The following is a 20,887-nucleotide window of genomic DNA, read 5'->3' on the forward strand; positions in this document are numbered from 1 at the left end:
CCCGCAAGGCTCCACTCTGCACTCGCCTGCTCATGCGCACACACCTCCCATCCCGTCCCGCCGGACCACTTTCTCCTCAATTAAGTAGATGGCGTGCCTGTATATGTGTGCGTGAGGGCGTGCGTGCTTATGTGTGAGGAAGCTCAAAAACACAGTGATAGCAAGGAAGAAATGGATAGTGGCTGCTTTAAATCCCATGTGTATGTTTGCGTGGTGGTCCTGTAAGTGCATGTCTATACATCGGGAGACGTTTCGGTGCGTTTGGATGCAAAAACAGCAACACTTTTATGAAAAATGCACGACTAGTTTCTCTCCACACGCTGTAGATAAAGCTGCAGATCAGCCCAGATGGACAACTGAAGTTAGCTGATAAACCTATGAATGTGCATATGTGTTTCTGTTAAAGAGGTGACGGAGTTTCTACAGCGATAGACAACAGAAGCTGCGATGTCCTCGAGGGAAACCTGACAATGGCAGACTCCAACACCCTGTCACTTAAAGTGAACACAAAGATCTTTCAAGTCTCCGTTTTGATGTTATCTTCCCCATACAGCATCTGCTATATGCTATGTATTTATATATGCACATACTGTATATGAGTGTTTTCGCATGACAAGGACATCACATGAAAGAGTCGAGTTAGAACCTCGTCGGGGCCTTTATACATGCAGAGAAAGAGAGAGTCTGACTGAGGGAAACACAGAGAGACAGAAAGAGACAAATAGAGAGAATAGCTAGTCGTCGTCACACGGCGAGAAAGCCCAGGAGATTGTGAGGCTGTCACGGACAAAACACTGCATGAATATTTAGCAGGCAAATTAAAATTACAAAATACTAAACAAAAAAGAGTAGGTGAAAGAGACAGAAAGAAAAAATATTCCTGAAAACACCAGTGGGACGAGTGCCCACCTTTAATCCCCCCGCTAGCCGTATCCTCATTGTGCCGCCTCCCTCCTCTTCCCCTTCCTCAGAAAAGAGGAGAGATATGTCCTGAATAATATGGGATGTGGTGAGTCTAGCAGTAAATCCTTCAGATCAAGTAACCAGCAGACTGGCAATGTAACCCAGCTCTCAGATCATAGAGAGGCTTGCAAACACAACTAGCACAGTGTGTTAGCCGGCGGAGCTTAATACAGCGCGGGCCTTTGCATTTAAAGCTAACGCAGCTAGCGCAGCATGTTCGGAATAATCCCGGCACTGAGCCGACACGGCTATAGACAAGTGATCGCTGGGATTTCAGAAGCTGTTTTATGGTAGGAATATCAAACAAAACAAGTTTCATTGTTGTAAGTATTTGAAGTGTTTCAACTTGCAGTTCCTGCATCATGATCTTATAATACAGCAAGCCTCAAGCTAGCAGGGTACAAGCATTTACTTCCCCACCATCAACCATGACTTCTAAATGCTGACCTGTTACAATGATAGTACAGGCTATTTGCTCACTTAAGCTTTATTATCAGCTAACTGTAGTCTTTAAAACACTAACAGACGGGAAGTGATGATCGATACGTGATGCAGAATCCCACCAGGACTTCACTGTAAACCAAAGACTAGAAAATAAAGCATTAACCTCAAAAGCCTTCATATAAACCCGCAAAAGACTCACTGTAGGCCCATTTAGCTGAAGGGTGCGGTTATAAAGCCAAGAGGATGGTCAAACTTTATTTTCAGCCTCCCCTGTGCACCATTAATTCCTTCAAATCCACTTCCCTCCCACCGTCTTTCAACCTTTCCACTGTCTCTGCTGCATATCTGCTTTCACACTCACACTGTTATTGCTCTGCTGTCCTTATATTTCTTTATCCAGCTCTGTTACACCTCAACAAGTTGTACTTATCCAAAGAAATTAAACTGTATTAATGTTTAATTATTCCGCCAAGATTCACACATAATAGGTGCTTTTCGACAGCAGGAACTTTCCCCAGGAACTAGGAACCTTTTGAGGGACTCGTTTCGATAGCAGGAACCAGGGTCTAAATTTAGCTCCGGGTTACTTCATTAACCCCCTGAAAAGTCCCTGCTCAGGGGGTAGTACTTCCCAAAGGTCCAGGATCTTTCAGGGCGGGGCCTGCAGTGCTGATCTTTTCTTTTTTTTTTTTTTTAAAGATTATTTTTTTGGCCTTATTTACAGGACAGCTGAAGATAGACAGGACATTTTGGGAGTAGAGAGTGGGAGATGACATGCACAAATGATCGGCAGACCGGGATTTGAACCTGCGATCAGTGCGACGAGGACTGTAGCCTCTGTACATGGGGCGCCTGCTCTACCGACTGAGCTAAACAGCGCCCCGTGCTGATCGTTTCTGATTGGTCGAGTACTCACAGCGTTTTATTTGACCCGTCATATTTAAAAGAGTGCGGCTGCATCGTGCTTTGCGATTGTTAATTTGCAATGCAATAAAGCACGATCAAAAACAGCACAAGTTGAATCTCCACCATGCTAACAGGGAAACTGTAGTGTCGCACAAATGATGATGCCGGCCCGTTCGGCGTCATCTTTGTTGGAACAGCCATCATCTTCCTCTTACCGCCACCTACTGGACTGGCGGTGTAGTGCAGTTACTTTAATTGCTTGTCCCTACGTCATTGGCCCGATTTGCATAATCTTTCCGGGACTTTAGGCCGCTGTGGAAATGCAGACTACAATGAGCCACAGGAACCATTTTTTCCTTGAAAAGAAGTTCCTCGAACTAAAAGTTCTTGGTACTTTTGTTCAAAAAGCACCTTTTCACTCTGTTGCGTGTCTCCTGTAGGTGACCAGTGCTAACTCTGCTTGTTTGTGAGCAAGTGTGTTACTGTGTGTGTGAATTAGTGTTAGAGATTCTGCGTAGGGGGAGCGGTATTCACCTTTGCACTGAGTATGAATGACGAGTGATTGTGCAGACAGGAGTGTACTGTGTTTCTCAGTTTGTCTATTAGTCAGTGGGAGGTAGGACAGATCAGTGGAAAACTAAAACACTCACCAGCTCGACGAAAGACAGCCCTCCGTAGCTGTGGGCCACGATGAAGATATTCTTGGCTTCGGCTTTGTACATAAAGTGGTCCCACACGTACAGCACGTGTTCCTCGGAGGAACCATTTTCCTGCAACACACACAAAAAAGCACTCTCATGTTACATCCCAACAAAGGACTCGGTTGAAATACCGTGAGCTTTGGGGCTGAAAAAACTAAATGCATCTTGGGTCCATCCAATAGCCATGAAGCATCAATAGAGTTATCACACTCTTAGAAATCTAATGCTACAGCATCAAATCTGCACCCTGGGGCCCGCCAGAATAAAGGTCTAAAAGAGAAACCAAAAAGTGCTGGTGGCCTCAGGTGATTTCTAGAAAGAGCCACACTTCAGTTAATCAATAAGTCTTGCATATTGCAAATGCCCTAAATGTAAAACTCAATAGGCTGGGTGACGTAACGTTTAAATCTTAATTTGTACCCTGTTGCTGAATCGATGGCTCATCTATACACCAGTGGAGGCATAATGGGAAGACACAAGGGGAAGGTCAAAGGGAAAAAAAACAAAGGAGACGTACACGTGCGTGTAAATAACACACACACCAACGCACAGCGTTGCAACCATGCACACAATCAGGACTGAATACCCTTACATGGATTCTCACTTTCATCTGCATGAACACACACACACACACACGTGCGACCACAAGACATGTTTAATTAACCAGAGATGTAAGCGCTTATCCAAGGCTGCAGAGAACAATAGTAAAAGTACAGGCGAGAAAAGGGCATCCGTTAATGAACTTGTGACATTGATTCTTCACTTTGATTTCCTATCAACGCGTCTGCTTCACAATAGAAATCAACACAACATTCCCACAAGAGGCAACGCCGCACACGGAGCTCAGAGGGCTGCAAACACCTGTATCCTAACACAACACCACACTGTGAGCCGAACTGCTGGATGCAAACATCTTTACACACACATACATCTCTTAATTAGCATACAGATGTATATGAAAAATAATATGTTGGAATAAACAAACACACGGCCTATAGAGAGAGGAAGCTGCTAATTGAGTGTCAAATGTTTCTACGTGACTCCAAAACAAACAATTAGTGATGGGAGGTAAAGGACAGAGGCGGCGCCATCAGAGACTTTCCTGTTGGATTCATAAATGTGTTTCATGAAGTAAGAAAGTATATAATCACACACGGGTAATTTGTTCAACATTCACTCTGCTAAAGGTGGTAATTGAGGGGACAGAAAATATGGTTTAAACTTTACTTTTAATATATATGAGATGTTTTTTGCGCATCACTGTGTGCAAGTGTGTGTGCGCTTGTAGCATTTGATGATGTGCTGATGTGTGTTTTTGTTGCACTGTTTGTCTAGAGGTAAATTAACCTGTCAGTGTGTTTGTGTTTACTGCTAGATTAGCATGAGGGGGTTGTAGTGTCAGCACCCACCTCCATTCACAGAGTGTGATGCAAGAGCCGGCAACTCCGCTCTGCCCTGCCCTTCTGCCATCGCTGCTGTGCGCGCCCGTGTGTGTGTGCGTGTTATACGTGGGGCTGGCTGGAGCAGGGTTGTCTGTGTGAAAGGCTGTGACATTAAAGTCTTTTGAAGTCTCCCTCCTCTCTCCTCCGACATGTCACCCTTCATCTGTGAGGCCCTTTTCATTAGGCTGCCTCCCTTCATCACTCCTTTCCTCTCGTCTACCTTATTTTTCTCCTCCGCTGATGCCACCTGTTTCACTCTGTGCACACGCTTTCTCCTGTGTTGTCCACCCTTTAGTGACATCAACCTCAATGTGTTTGTGTGTGTGACGTTTGTCAAAACTTCTAAAATTGATGTTTCAATTGACTGCTGACAAAAGGAAACATTAAGGGATATAAATTATAACTCATTTAGACCACATAAAGGAGAGGGGAGTGTTTTTTTTAAATGTATTTCTATACAATAAATAATGATAATAGTTTTAAGACATTTTGATGGTTTGATGTCTTCATGGTTGTAAATGAGTCCTGCTGTGCTCCTGACTCCATCACCTCCCAAACAAACACACATTTGTCCCCCTCTTCCTCAGCAGCAGGCGACAGAGTGACTGACTACCTGGCGTAGCAGTGTAGTGAATTATCTAAACAGAATTTGCATATTGTTGCAATTATTTCCCGGGGTTAATTAGCTGCAGTGGAGCACGCCGCCCTGCGAGACCGGCTTCCTGTCACCAGCTCTCGCACACTATCTTAGCTCATTTATATATTTATTTATTTGCCACAGCTTCCCCGCTCTGTTTGTGTGTGTGTGTGTTTGTCTGTGTGTATGTTGTGCGTGCATCTGCCAGCACTGTCAGAAGAGCGTCCCAGCTGCGCACCTGTTGCCAACATCCTTCAGCCATGACTGTCAAGGGGATATTTGAGGGTGTGTTCTGAATGTGTGTGTGTGTGTGTATAGAGATCCATACCGTCCCCTCAGAGAATTTAAAACACAAATCTGCACCCAAGACGGTCTCAGGACCAGACAGTCTCCAGATGCTGACAGCTAACTATTATCAAAAAGACATAAAATGGTGGAGAGAGCGAGAGGAGATATATGAAGAGAGAAAGAAAGACAGAGAGTGAGCCATACACATTATGAAGGTATACAGTACATCAGTGTGTGTCTAAGAGAAAGAGACAGCAGTATATGGGAAGAGCTTGACAGGTTCTGTCTGCTATGGACTTCATATATAGACGCACACATTCCTATACTGACACACATACATACAAGCAAACTGCATTTATTATCAACCATCATGAACTTCAATGCAGAAAAAGTAGTTCCGAAAGGCAGCTTGTTTTTACATCAGTATATAAAGATGTCCAAATTGAGACATTCAAAAGGATGATGAGTTTGTGGTTCAGGGGGTCGGCGGATGGGACAGGAGGCAGCTGCAACAGCATGAGAGGCCGTAAACTCTGCAAACCAATTGTCAAAATGGCCACAAAGCACAAAACTAGCTGGGATGGAAAAGTAGAACAGGACAGAGTGACGCTGGACAAGGAGGAGGAAAGGCAGCACAGCTCCAGTCTGTCCTGTCTTATAATGACAGTGTTACGATGGTAGCAATCTCAGAACCCATGGCTGTAGTCTGAAGATGATATAGCCTCTGGAGACAACAGCGAAGATGTCAGGCGTGTCCGGTTTATCCAGCGATTAGCGATAAGGACTTCCGGCCAATACTTCCTTTTCTGCACGCTGCATCGTTTACAGTCCAGTTAGCAACTTGAGTAGCGACCGTGTGTTCAGATCAAAAGTGAAGCGAATTTCGCCCCTCCCACCCCCTTTCCCAAGGTATGTCAGCAAACTAAACATACCCAGAGGAGCGCCCGTTCTATTTCTGGTGAGTCTCAGTTTCACTGTAAATAGTAAGTTGCACAGAGGCTGCACAATGGCTCCCTTCAGCAGTTTGAACTGGAAAAAGAAAGCATTTTTCTTGTGATTTACTTTAATTAATGTTTGTTGAAATTACAACATCATGATGCAGATGTGTAAAAGGTAAAAAAGCAAGCTTTGTCAGGTCTGTCCTCGAGAAGGAGAAGAAAACTACTTTTAAAATGCTCGTTTTTTGAATGGAGGTCAGATCGATAATTTCTGGTGCATTCGAGGAAGTCGGGAAATCTAAACGCTAATTAGCTTTCAAGACACAGCGTAAAAGGAATTTGTGTCCTTGCTTGATGACGGCCCAACCAAAATAAACATAACAAAACTAAAAATTCTGCAGCGACTCAAAATGTGGTATTAGCCAATCCAGTCACAAGTGTTTCTAACTATTCCTCCTTTGTTGAATTTTTCGCCTTGCAATTGTCAAATTTAAGAATTTGTTCAATTGAGCCCTTTCCATTACTTTCACAGTATCATCTCACACTCCTCTCCAAAGCCACACAAGATCTCATGTACCCATGCACACAAACAAAAACAGGCATGCTCCTGTGCAAGCACGCAGATACAAACACATACACACACATGCTTGTTCCTCCCATAGTTGTAAGGTCCAGTACTTGCCCTGTGTTTATTCACTGTAATGAGAAGCAGAGAGAGGAGAGCAGAGGAGAGGAGAGCTCTGCAGCCAGAATAACAGCCCCAACAGCCAACACAAACCCAGTGTCTGACCAACACAGGAAACAATGAATCTAACAACATCAACACACTCTTGACAAACAACCACTTTAGACCTCCCTGCTCCTCCCTTCTGCTCCTCCTCCTCGGTCATCCAAAACACACACAGGACTGCAGAAAACTTTTGAGGAAGCTGGAATTTAAAGTCGAGAGATGTTGAGCGGCGTGGACCGGAAGGAATCCAGTGGATAGGAGCCATTATACTTTTTACACTCGGGAACTTTTCAGCGGGAGCCAGGAGTGTCAGGACAGTGTCACGGGATCCCCAAACAACTTAATGGAATCGGCCTGTTTCGCTTTGGAAGAGCTGGTTTCAATCTGTTTCAAGTTGCAAGCGAAAGCGAAATTATTACAACCACGCATCACACACAGCGTTATAAGAGCTCCTTCCTGCAAGAGAAACTAATCACTCAAATTATACAGGAGCTTTCTTATTCAAACATAAACACACACGTGGTCCACTCCAGCTTTCAGGTCACACGCTGGGTAAACCCACCTGCAGCCCCAATCGTTACACTATTTAGTTTGTCCAGAGCAGGGTTGTTTTCATTAAGCCTAATGATTAAATATTAAATAAGCAATGTACATAATTATGTTTGGTATAGGCAAAAAGGTTATTAGAGGTAGTTACTTTTTGTTTGTGTGTGTGTTTGTGTCTACGTCTCTCCGCATACAATTAAAAAATTGGACCTGGACGACACCTGTTTGCAATTGCATTCTAATCAATGTCTGCGACGAGCACTCCTCCGCCGTCTCTTTCCCTTTTTTTTCCTCTTCCCATACTGTCTTTGTTTCCTTCTTTTGCTCTCTTCTTCCAGCAGACACAGAGCTCAAGTTAGCTAGAAGCTGTCTGGGAGCTGATGGGTCTGCTAGAGTGGGGGGAAAGGAAGGTATGGAGCAAATTAGCGGCAGAGATGGGAAAATAATGACTGTGGCATTGTGGGTAATTAGCAGGTATAGTACCTATGGAGAGTTGGGAATATAATGATGTGTGAAAGAGACAGGGAAAAGGGAGAACGAGGTGAAAAACGTGTGCGAGACTAACAAGAGGGGGGAAACTGTGTGTGTGTTAGCGTGCGTGTGTGTGTAAGAGAGTGAGAGAAATGTATGTGTCGGTGTGTTACTTGACTCCCCAATGAAGGAATATACAGCGCTAGGAGAGAGAGAGAGAGAGGCAGAGCCAGTGAAAGGAGAGAAACTATAGCGTACATGTCATCCCGCGTGCAGATTAGCGTGCTCAGACTGTATACAATAAAATAGCGTGACCTTGGCGGGGTCAGTCTGCTCTGACAATATTTGCCAGGGCATTGTTTCAAATCAATAACTCATTAACAAAGTACAAAGGAAGTTGCTGTGGGTTTGTGAGATTCTTTATTAGAAAAGAGCGGCTGCGGGCCAGAAAGGTCATCGCTGTGACATCTCGGCTAGCCTCGCGCTGCCGCCCGGATTGTCAGGTGAAATTACTGCGAGCCATTAATTGACATAAGGCAAAGGAGAGCGGGCAGGCAGACAAGGCTGTGTTTGTTCCAGGATGACCCTGAGGTGCTGCATTAGTGTGTACGTGCGTGCGTGTGGATGTCTTTATTCGGGTCAGGCTGTATCCACAACAGGGCTGTGTGCAGAGAAAGAGAAAGAAAGAGAGGGAGAGAGGGAGCTCAGTGGGTGAGGGAGGTGCGAGGGGAGGGCAGGATGGATGTGTTTGATGGTTGACCTGACTAGAAGATTGGGAGCAGGGATCTGAGACCAGCTACACGGGTTCTGCCTGGAGCAAACACACAAACACAGGTACGCACGCAGATGTTATGTACACATTAACACATGTCCGAAAATGCGTGCGCACTACATCCTTCAAACTCACTCCTCTTTAAACTTTCACATCTTTAAAGTCTAAAACCAGAAGATAAACCTGAAGTTAAAACGTGCCACACAGCAAATTGTGCTTGTGCTGCAGTCTTTGACGTAAAGCTCATAAAGACAGACACGCAGGTCAAAGATTTCCCTCTACCACACACACACGGAAACACACACCAAAATACAGACATGGCATCTAGCCAATTTGTTCTCTGCAGCAAGCAGGTGAGCTGCCCTTCTGCCCTGGTCATTGACCTCTCCTCTGACCAAGTTCAGAGGTTAATCAAGTCCCTACCTGTCCTTGGATATGCTGAGCCTTACTTCTTGGCACGACCACAGGTCAAAGGTCAAATAAACCCTGTCTGTATAATTGCTTGTGGGCCGCAGATTGGGGCAAAGGGGTGAAGGTGACAAAGAGCGAGAGCCCGGTCCCATAGAGAAACACTGTAGCACCATGTCGAATGCAATTACCAGGGTGTGTGTCCACGTCTTAATGTTTATAATCAAGTTTTGGTGTGTGTAGGTGTGTGTGTACGTACTATGTGAATCCTCAGGACGCGTTGTAGTACAGTAAGAACACGGGGAAACAGGACATCATCTGCTAAACACAGACAAGGACAAGGATCTCAGCCGGCCCCTGTGGACAGCTGCAGCTGGGAATAATAGGACTTGGAGTAGCAGGGCCTAAATAATGGATGCTCCTTCCTTTAGGAAACACACACTGTACAATCCACAACAGTCAGATCAGTATGTGAGAGTACAAGACCTCCTCCGTCTGTGCAACCATGTCACAGAGAACTTGGAGACCACGATAGCCCTGAAGACAGGGAAAATAAAGGTGTGACGTGCAACAAAAAAACCTCGAGTTTTTGAATAATTCAAACAGTAGCACCGAATATTTCCCCTCCATTTTTTTATGATGCCAAACAAAGAAAAAAAAAAACAAGAAGAGGGATGTTATTATGAAGATCAATCTTAATAATGCTTGAAGTTGCACTGAATCTGAATAAAGTGGGAGAAATCTCAATCGTCTTCTTCAAAATGCTGTAAGAAACGTATCATGTGAGATGCTAAAGGAAAAAGCGTAAAACGCTAAAAGAGAGAAAAGTATTCCAGTCATTTATAAAAATAAGTGGTGCTTAAAGAAAGGCGAAGCTCTGTTTTTTGTCCCCTTTGCTCTTTTTTTCCCCCTTCTTCTTTCCAGGGCCTGCTGGCCTAATCCCAGCCAGCCAGCCTTGGGTGAACTCTTTGGAAGCTTCTTAAGCCCATGAATGTGCCTTTTGTTCCTGCCATTCCTCCGCTTGGCTGACAGAAAATAGCTAACTGGATTACTGCTAAAATTCAAAGTAAAGTGAACTCCCAAACTTCTATATGGCAAAGTGCTAAGAGAGCACCCCCCTCTACCCTCCCACTATCCTCATCAGCATCCCTCCGATCGGACTTTCTATCCCTCCATCCCTCCCTCTGTCATCTCTTTCTGTCTCCCTCCTCTACCAACATCCCCCTAAACATGGCCCAGTGGTGTGTGATCTGCAGGAGAGGAGAGGAGGGGGGATTAGATAAGGTTGAGAGGTTGCACACTATGAACCCGAGGCTAAAAAGTAAGAATCCTAAAAGCAGTTAAGAGCTTATTAATGTGTGTAAGGAAGCGTATTAATCAACTCAACTCTATCAGGGGCCTGGTGTGTGTATGTGCGTGTGTGCGTGCGTGCAGTCTTTGTGAGGTGATGTAGTAAAGAGAAAATGTACAATGTAATTGTATTAGATGGTTTAAATACAGAGCAGGACAGGTGGTCTTTAGCACAAGACAAGCTTATGTTATTTTATGTGTAATGTTTGATTTCATTGAATTACAAGGAGCAGAGGTTTATGTATTTGTGTGTGTGTGTGTGTGTGTTTCTGAATGGTTGTGTGCAGGTGGTCTGGCAGCTCAGCAGGAGTTAGAGTGTGAGGTGTAGGGAATAAAAAAGGTTTGTGTGTGTGTGTGCGTGCGCGTGTCTTAGGCGGGTGTAAGAAAAGATGAAAACAGCTCTGCTAAAGAGGTTTGATTTGAACCACCACCCACCCTGACTAACAGAGGTGAAGGAGAGAGATACACACACACACCCAAAGTTCTTTTTCCACCTCTTTACTCTTTTGTCTGCTGGTATGTGTGTGCCTTTGCATATCTGTGTGTGTGTGTGTTTCTGTGCGTGTGCGTGTGCGTGTGTGACAGCTTACTCTGGGGCGGACAGAGGCCGAGCAGTGGAGAGTAAAGCGGTGCAGGAGGAGGCGTGGACGATGGAGGCAAGGTCACACACACTAACATCCTGCTGACTTCTGTGTCAAAGGTCAAAATTCAAGGGGCACCGACACAGGGCCGACTTGCTCACTCATTAATCTTTATCCCGAGTCTTGCAATCCCTGCATCTAAGCATCTAAGGACAAGTGTATTTGGCTGGAAAATCCAAACCTTCTACATGACCCCGACTTCTCTGGTTAATGAGGATGATTTTGTATTAGCCTGCTGGACTGAAATAACAGATGTAGAGAGGTCACTGTTTTATCCATCTTTTGGGTCTAAAATGCCATAATGCTGGATAGTGCTCAGGTGTTGACTGCTTAATCAGTTATCAATGCGCTAGCTTAAAGTAAACTAACAGAAAAGTGCTGTAGCATGGCACCAGGCTGGTCTGGTATTTCCTCCAGTTAATCATTATGGTGTCTGTACTAACTTCCAACTCATGGAGACACTGGCATCGAATAAAGACACGCACATGCTGCTGCATACCGGACTTGTCTAGATGCATCTGAACCTGTCCAGCATGTATTATGCAGGCAACAGGAAAGCAAGCAGGGCCAAATATCAAGATGTGAACAGAAGCGAATGCTATCGTTATCGTGGCCCACTTATGGTACGGTATCGTGAGTTACCCAGCGATTCCCACCCCTAATATGTGTATGGGAAAAAAATCAAGAACTTTTTCATGTCTGTTAAATGTTAATTCACTATCTATCACCAAATGAGGTAACACAATGGTGATTGAGCCTATGGCCCACTGATGAAAGCCTTTGCATTTGCAGTATATACTATTTTTATGGACTGGTTGTCTGTGGCGACTTTCATGGAAAAAAATCACAAGCGGCGCCCAGTTAGTGATGCATGTTCCATCACCCAGCAGTGGTTGGTCAGCCAGAGAGGGTAGGCGGAGCTTAGCGGCTGTTGCGAGTAAACAGTAATCTACTATGGCTGAACAAACAAAGACAAGATCGATGACTACAGATACAACTTCAAAAATAAGTGAAAATCCAAAGAAAAAGAAACAAACTCGACACTCAGATGAAGGCAAACGTCAGCGAGGAAAATCAAGAGTTACAACCGGAGCCAACCGTGGACGTCACACATGCAACACTGTCCGGATATCTGGGAAGTGTTCTCCCGCAATTACCGTGTATCACCATAGGTGCCACCAAAGAGAACGAAACTGAGCTCTTCGATAAGATACATTTATATTACACCTTAAAAATAAAACAAATTATAAATTCACCAATCCATGTACATCCAACAGTATGTGTTGTAAGTGTAGACAGTATTAAGATATATAAATATCAATAAATAAACTGGGATCAGATTTAACAAACTACCCTGTAGTAAACATTCGATTTTGATTAGCTTAAAATAAAAACATATATATTAAAGCGACAGACAATGCAGGTTAGATGGGCGACATTACTGTGACTACATCATGGAGTATTTACCGTAACACCTTCATGTCACATTGTGTATTGCAAGTTCATCAGTTGCGTGATGAGGAAACCCGCAGACATGTAAAGAAGTGTGATGGAGTCAGAGAGAACTGCGGCTCATTATCCCTTATTAGAGTGTGTGTAAAGGTACTGCCAGGGGGGGTGAGAGAAAAAGAGTCTGCGTTGACAGCTCACACGCCACCCGCTAGTCCCACAGCAGCCCTAACTCATGTCAGACACCAGAGACTGACGTATTTCACACACACACAAACACCCACACACATCTATGAATCGCTGTGACACTACTGCCATGGACCAAAGGAGGACGTAGATAATCAATGGGGGTACTCCTCTTGTATTGTGATGGCAAGAGTCTAAGTTGTTGTGCTGTTAACCTTTAAAATCTTACCGAATAAGAGCCTTTAAGGAATAAAACATTTGTCTGGACATAATTGAAGCTGCAAATTATGAATCATTTTAGCCGGGTTGTAACAAAAGACATCTAAAGACGACAACGTTGTTTAATTTCTCTTCACTTCACTGCTCATATTTATTTCCGCAATTGAGCTAGATTTATGCAAAGGGTCGCTTCCTTTGTTTGACCATGAGGTAAACTGGCCTAGCTAGGCGCCTCAAGCCGTGAGTGTGTGTGTATTTGTATATATGTGTGTGTATGATTAGTGGGTGCACGGTCAGTGTAGCTTGATAAGAATGTTGCAGTGTGTTTGCAGAGTGTGTGTTCGGGAGATAATAATCCCAGCGGTCAACAAGAGTGAAGGGCCAGAGCTGCACTGACCGGCCCACCATCTGAGAGAGAAAAAGGGAGGGAGGAAGAGAAGGAGAGGAAGAGAGGGAGAGAAGAAGAGAGGGAGAGAGAGGGAGGTAGCCATGTGGTTAACACTTGCTCACTGAGAGGCGACTGGAGCACAGCCAACCTCTTCACACACAGGCTGACCACACAAGAGCCTCTCTTTCTCCCTCTGCCTCCCATCCTCCCTTCATCCCCCGTTACCTAACATTTCCTTCCCTAGCTTCCTCAGCTATAGCCGCCTCCCACCTTCCTCCTTCCCGCACCTTTATGTCGCTTCCGAACTCGCCCGAATTCCTCCCTCCCTTTTTCTCACCTATGTCTCCTCTCTTACCTCCTCCCACGACCCTAAACTGTCACTCTGTCCACCTCCCCCATCTTGTCTGCTTTTGATGAACATCTACGCTTCCGTCCCTCCGCCCCGGCTCTCAAAACGCTTCCTTTTCTGTCTCTCCTCCCTCGCTTCACCACTCCGTCACCCCTCCCTTCCTCCCTCCCTCGCTCCGACTTACCCGTATAGGGATCCGCTCGGTCTCTGTCTCCTTCTGCGGGTTACGGTACTTCTCGTAAAACTCTCTCTTCTTCTTGCCCTCCTTGTCATCCTTGCGTTCCCTCTTTTCAGCGGGTTCGTCCGAGGGTTCGGTGGGAGAGGGCAGGGGAGAGGACCTGGCTGGCTTCTCCACCTCTAGGAAGTTCTCGTTGGGGTTGAGCACCATCACACCATAGCCCTCCTAGAACAGATAAGAAACATACACATGTATTAGAACTATGGCATCGTCTACATCGGACACTGTCAATAACTGTCGTTAAGAATTGATGGTATTTTATTTGAATAATAGATTACTTTATTTATGCTGTATAGTATGAAAACTATCTGTATTTTATAATGCAAAATTAAACATAAAAATGATCCAGTTTTCAAAGAATAAAAGCATAAAAAAAAGAGCAACAAAATGTCCATAGGCGAGAAGGTGTTACGTGTGCATCTTTAGCTTTCATATTTAACAAGCTTTTTTTTTCTTTTTAATTCCCAAAATGTGCTGAGATTTTTTTTTTTACTTTTGAAAATGCATACATAAACTTTATTATATAATTAAAGCAAAAAAAATCTTACTTTCTCTCTTTACTTTCATAAAAAAGACAACATTAACTTTGTCAAAGTTTAAAGAATTTCTGCTAATTTGACGCTCCAAGACTTTCCTTCCCAGTCTAAGTGCCTCACAGTGCTTTAAATAAGTGCTCTGTCGTGCATACATATGAAAAAATATTATTATAACAACACTTAAAAGACAGTTTGTGTTAAGTAGGGGGAGCGACGCGAACCAGACAGAGAGAAGCGGCAGAGAAAGAGACAGAGGAGCGAGAGTCGCTGCAGGGACAAGCTTGAGAAGTAACCGGGGAATTGGAATTCAGCGACGGTGGTTTCAGTCGGTGAGCAGCATTTAGTGACTCCAAAGGCCACGTGTCACTTAATATCAAACCCAATCGATCCCACCATCACTCAACAAAAGAGTTAGCTACGACTGCAGACGTTTTTTGTGTGTATGAGACATGAAACTTCCACAGCATTATAGACAAACATAAGAAAAAAAAGATTTAAAAGCTCTAAGGAAGTTTAAGGATTGATATAATATATATTTTAAATTTTATGAATAAAATGCTGCCTCAAAAGAGTTGAAAAAAGCTCAAATAAAAGTAAAAACAAATGGTTATAATAAGAAAGAACAACAGACGGGACATTTATTGTGCAGAAAAGGAAGTTTTCTTGTAGCCTTCAGTGACTTTTTCAACTTGGACTCTTTTTAATTAACTGTGTTTATTGTCCCAAGCACTCTGAAACTAAAGCAGGAAATGGAAGGATTCCTGTTTCACTTTGCCTGTGCTTTTCACACAACCCCCATTGTGAATACACACACACACACACACACACACACTCACCATAGGACTTAAACTGATGGATATACGCCTGTGCAAAAACACACACACACATAAACACTGAAGACACACTTTAGGGAGTTCGAAGGATATCAGTTTAGATGAAAAAAAACTTTTAGAGGGAGTTACAAGAGGAAGCAGCGCTCAGCTTCCTCTGCAGATCGCCGTCACACACACACACACACACCACACACACACACACACACACACTGCCTTCTCAAGACGACACATCTCCCCTTCCTTAATAAGTGTTAACACAATGTGCTTGTTTTCCGTTGACGCCACATAAGTGTGTGTCCCTCCTGTGCCCATCGGCATCAAACCTGCCACACACCCCTTCCCTTAGCACCTGCAGTGTGTTGACAACGTCAAAATGACACTTTCTCACTTACTCAGATTATAAAATTAGTCGGATTCTCGCTGCTTTTTAAATTCAGACGAGCCTCTCCTGCCATCGCTCGACGTATATAATGTTAAACTTGAATAATTAACTTACAAAAACTGCATCAAATTGCCTGTTTGAAACTGAAAATTCACCACGTGTATTTTTAAATTCTAATTTCAGCTTTAAAAGAATTTTCTTCCTCATAATTGCATTTGCATGACGATTCCAGGCACAGCAAGACAACTGGTCAATTAAAAAATGATTTATGACTTTAAAAATAAACTTCTTGTCCACTTTAAAGTTTGTATGAAAAAGGTAGATATGTTTCTCAAAAGGTCGTTGTGTTTATGTAGATATACGTACAGCAGAAAAATACGTTAGTAGAGCTAATGGATGTGTATCTATTAGAAAGACTTAATTCAGCCTTCAGACATCAGAGTCATTTGATACAGAAGTTCAGACACACAGGAGCACATTCACACAGATGGATGCATGATGAAATAAGAAAAGAGAGAGGAAGGGAAGAAAGAGAGGAGAAACACAAGGAGACAGAGAGGTAGAAAAAGAATGAAAAGTAGTAGATAAAAAAGAAAATAATTAGACAATGATAAATGGAGAAGGAAGGAGAGACGGAGAGATGTACTCTAACCAGATCCACACCAGCTTTGTGCCACTGCCCACTGGTGGCAGCCTGATAAAATAACTGACAGGACCAGTTCAGCATAAAGCTGCAACACCTTAAAAACAATACAATTTAAATGCAATAAATGATTACATTCTAATTAATTAAAAGTTTGTTTTAAAATTAAACAATTACAAAATAAAAGCACGCTGTATAAACAACACAAACACACTGTGACAGAGTGAAACACATACCCTCCATCACATCACTTTGTGTGCTTTTCTCCTTCCCCTTAATCCCGGTTCACGAGGCCAAGAGTTAATGGTTTAGTAACACTGCTCCACGTGTTCTGATGCTAACCCTGAGTGGCCTACAACCGTGTTTGGTCTTCAGTGCTCTTACCCTCACCCTGCCTGGCCTTAAGCATACTATTAGTAACCTCAAGTGGCCCTGTTTCTAGCCTTTACCGTCCTTATGCTAACCCTGAGTGGCCTATAGCCTTTCCTTTAGAGAGGCTAACACACCTAAGCGAGCTAACAGTGCTAACCCTTTCAGCTGTCCAGTCACCCAGAAGGACATCGCTGTAAAGGCGACCAGTGTCGTTGGCGTATTTAGTCTGGAGTAGCAGGGCCGCCGAGTTCACCTCCATGTCGGAAACCATCATTTATTTCAACACTGAGAGGTCTGTGTCGGTGTCAGGACAACAGTGCTCTCCCTGTCCGCTCACTTCCTCCTCTTATTCTTCTCTCCATCATGCACATACACAACAACAATGCGGCTGGTGGACGGAGCTAAAGGAAACAACTGCTACACTTTATTCTTAACAGTTTTACAAAATATATAGTTTTACTTTTTTATAAATGTGATTCTGTTATTTTAAGTTTGATAGCAGAACTACCTCCTTAAAAAATAACAGATGTGTTGGAATAAAAGAAAATGATATTTAAATTAGCACAGCACAACGTCGACGCTGTCCCCAAATCCCACAGAACTAATTTCTCCCACAGAGCTAATGTTGATGCTAATGACAGCTAAATCTCCCCATACATCTCCCCATGCTCCCTTCTAGAGTTAGGTCATTGGCTCTTTGTGTGTCATGCTAACTGTTAAGTCTCTCCCACACACACACACTGGATACACCTGCTAAATCTGATCTTTGTGTTGTGACGTGCTGTCAGAGTGTGAATCTTACACAAACGCACGTTGCAAACCTTGGGTCACCCTGCTTTTTATGCCACTAAATCTCTCTCTCACACACTGCTAACATCGGGTCACTTTGCCTTTGTCCTATAAACACACACCGCCTCCAATGAAACGCACACACACAGTTCTGTAGCGTTGGGTCAGTCGTGTCTTTCTGCTGCAGTATGCAGGCTAAGTCTCTTCCCATGCCCTGTCGGTGCCCCTGTGCCACCGCCACACTGAGTCCCTGCCCCGGGGCCAGCGGTCAAGAGGGTCGCCCCGACCCCTCTGAGGGGGGGCACCCCGACCCCCATCACCCCGTTTCGGACGCTCCTTAGCGCTCCTTTGTCGGCCTGTCCCGCACCAGATAGCACAACAAAGACTGCCGCTGCTACGGAAACCGGCGCCTGTCTCATCATCGTGATGAAACCCTTCCTCCGTCATCGCCTCATATCCCCACATGCAGCATCGGGAAGCGCTTTAAAAACCCGAATGCGCCTTACGATCTGCAAGGTATTCAGAATAAATGTAATAAGAAAATAGAGAATATATGACGCTGTGAAATAAATATGATATTAAGCATTATTTGTGATTCATTATTCCTGAGCTGGAGCCCTGCTGAGCTGTCCTAACAATACTGTCAGCGTCCTCTGATGGCAGTGATGTGCCCTCTTTACGGTCAAATTAGAAGCCGCTTGTCCACTAGAACTTTGATGGTAACAGATCATTATTTTCCCTTCCAGTGGCATCACTTGAAAAGACATCGGACAGCGTGTGTGTGTGTGTCCACATGTTCGTGAGTCTACAAGTGCGAGGGAGAGTAAATAAGATGTCCCTTTAAGACAGGAGCACCTCTATTTTTCCAGTGGCGTTGTAATGAAATGAAATGTGTCTAATGTGCGGGAGCGGGGAGAGAGGCGGCCGGAGTGAGAGGGTGTTTCATCTGTGCGTGTGGAGCTCAGCGGAGCTTTGATGTGAGAGCTCTCATGTAGTGAGCAGGGCTTTGGGCACAGGGAAAAGGACAGCACTTGACAGGTACAAAGCATGGCTGATAGCAGTCAGGGGTGCATGCAGTGAGGAAAGTGAATGGTATGGATGCGTGAATTTGAGGTTGTATATGAGGATGAAATGCTCGTTTTTGCATTACACTCATACTTTGGTGCATTTATGTGTCCGTTTGCATCTCCAGAATCAGCATGCAGTCTATAGGTGTCCATGTAAATTGGATCTCGGCCGGCGTACTTTATTAGTTTGCAGTCGGGGGGCTGTTAGGATCAGGGTAAATGGCGCTCCCTTTTCTCAACAGCCCTCGCTCCACTTCCTTGTTCCAGCAATACGCAGCTCCGGATTCGCTGCTCAGGCTTGACTGACAAGGGGGAAAGGGTCACCCAGCATGGCATACCCAATAAGAGGAGGAGGAGGGGAGGGATGTCTGCAGGCTACAGTCGAGATCTGAAAGAGGCACAATGGCCGACCGAGAGAAAGGCTAAGATGGAATATAAGCGTTGGCGTCGCAATTTGTTTGCACTTCAGTTCACCAGCGGCTGAGGCGCCATCAAATAAAAATACCAGTAAAAACCTGTTTAAAGGAGAGGAGGAAAAACAGAGTCTGCGAAGGTGCTGAGAGGGAAGGTAAATACAGTAATAACAAGTACACACTCTCTCTCCCTCGCTGTCAGGGCCACCCTGCTCCGTGTGACCTTGTCTGTCTCCGTCTCTACGTGAGCTTTTTTTTTTTTTTTTTTACACGCAGGGCCCCTTTATCCATCCCATTCCCCTCTTTTCTCACTCTCTCCCTCCTTTTTTCCCACTCCCCCTCTCCCTGAGGCTGAGATACCACACAGATCGCACAGTAATGTCAGATTAAGTCACGGTGCCCCCTTTCTCATTTTGACACAGCACCAGTCTGAGACCCCCTCCCCCCCTCGTACCCACCGAACACACAGCTATGCTTCTGCGGGAGGGGGCTTACTGTACCACTGGGGCTATGAAAAGACATGTGTGGATGTTAGGGGCGATGAGACGGGATTGTCATCAGCCTGTCTGCACAAAATCAATCATCCTGTTGATAATAAGAGGTCCGTGCGAGTACTTGTAAAGGGGACCGAAATGTAATTACAACAAAAAGTAAAGGTTGATAAAGGAAAATAAGAAGATAAGAGGCTAAAATTACAACTTAGATTCACTAAAAAATTGTGACATGTATTTCATCCCCTGCTTAACCCTACATCCCTTTATGTTTAAGCGATCAATTGAAGCGCCAACACAAGTGTTTACATTTGAAAAGTAAGACAAACTGGAGCTCCATCTCCCCGTCTGCCCTCGGAGTTAATTTTAAACAAATCGCCCGCCGCCTGCGTCTCTCCTCTAATAAAGAGAACACATTTAATTAAGTTTCTCTAAATTCGACTTTTCACTTCGAGTTCAAAGACTGTATTCTGCGTTCGCTTCCACTAATGGAGTCGTTCGCTAATTTGGTCAAAGTAAAAAAGACTCGCTGGTAATGATTGTCTTTTTCTTGATCTTAATGAGCACAAATAGTTTAGGTCAGAAAAAGAGGCTAACCTTTTGAGCTAGTCAAGTAGTCGTGTCTGTAATAAGCAGCCGTGTTTTTAACCTTGGCATGGATGTCTGGGCTCATTTGGATATTGTTTATATGTGGAGCTGAATATTTATACATGAGTTCAAAGTGGAGCAGTGGGGTGGAGGAAGTGAAGAGAATAGCACAGCTTCTGATCCCTGATGCCTCAGCTTCTTTTCATGCTCGCATTTACATTTCCTTCTCTCTGTTTCACTTTCTCTTTCTCTCTTCCTGTCTCGCTCCTCCCGACCTGTCTATTTTCAGCACCTGGGTGAAAGGAGAGACATAAAGACACACACACTCTGTAGAGACACACACTCAGGAAGTTTATGTGTCGATTATTTACCAAACGCAAAGTGTGCGAATGTGTGAATTTGTTCAGCCACTAGCCATGCTCAATGATTGATCAAGCATCCGAGTGTCTGGGGAGACCGCATAAACACACACACACATGTTCACTGACACACAAAGTTAGGAGCCCCGCTTCATCTGCTCCCAGCACGACACACACACAGAGGGAGGTGCAGGGTTGGGGGTGGGGGTTGCTAGATTGGGGGTGGATGTAGCATTAATCACCGTCCAGGTGGAAATTGTCAGAGCTATCGATTGTGCAAGTAAATGTTACACAAGTCATTTGTCAAATTTTTTTTTAACAGAAGACCCAGGTGTCATTCGCAAAGAA

At 44.3% G+C, this 20,887-nt stretch overlaps 1 protein-coding gene across 1 annotated transcript in view; it reads right to left on the minus strand.

The window, feature by feature from the left end:
• Nucleotides 1–20,887, minus strand: part of arb2a (ARB2 cotranscriptional regulator A) — a 146,515-nt gene that overhangs the window by 71,237 nt on the left and 54,391 nt on the right. The window contains exons 6-7 of the mRNA XM_069683779.1: nucleotides 14,013–14,231; nucleotides 2,964–3,083 (exon numbers count right to left, since the gene is read on the minus strand). Of these exons, the coding sequence (XP_069539880.1) occupies nucleotides 2,964–3,083; nucleotides 14,013–14,231 (339 nt within the window). The remainder of the gene's footprint in view (nucleotides 1–2,963; nucleotides 3,084–14,012; nucleotides 14,232–20,887) is intronic.

The sequence above is a fragment of the Semicossyphus pulcher genome, unplaced genomic scaffold (assembly GCF_022749685.1).
Source record: "Semicossyphus pulcher isolate SPU_LCO1_2020_fin unplaced genomic scaffold, fSemPul1.0.p SCAF_6, whole genome shotgun sequence".
Lineage (NCBI taxonomy): Eukaryota > Metazoa > Chordata > Actinopteri > Labriformes > Labridae > Semicossyphus > Semicossyphus pulcher.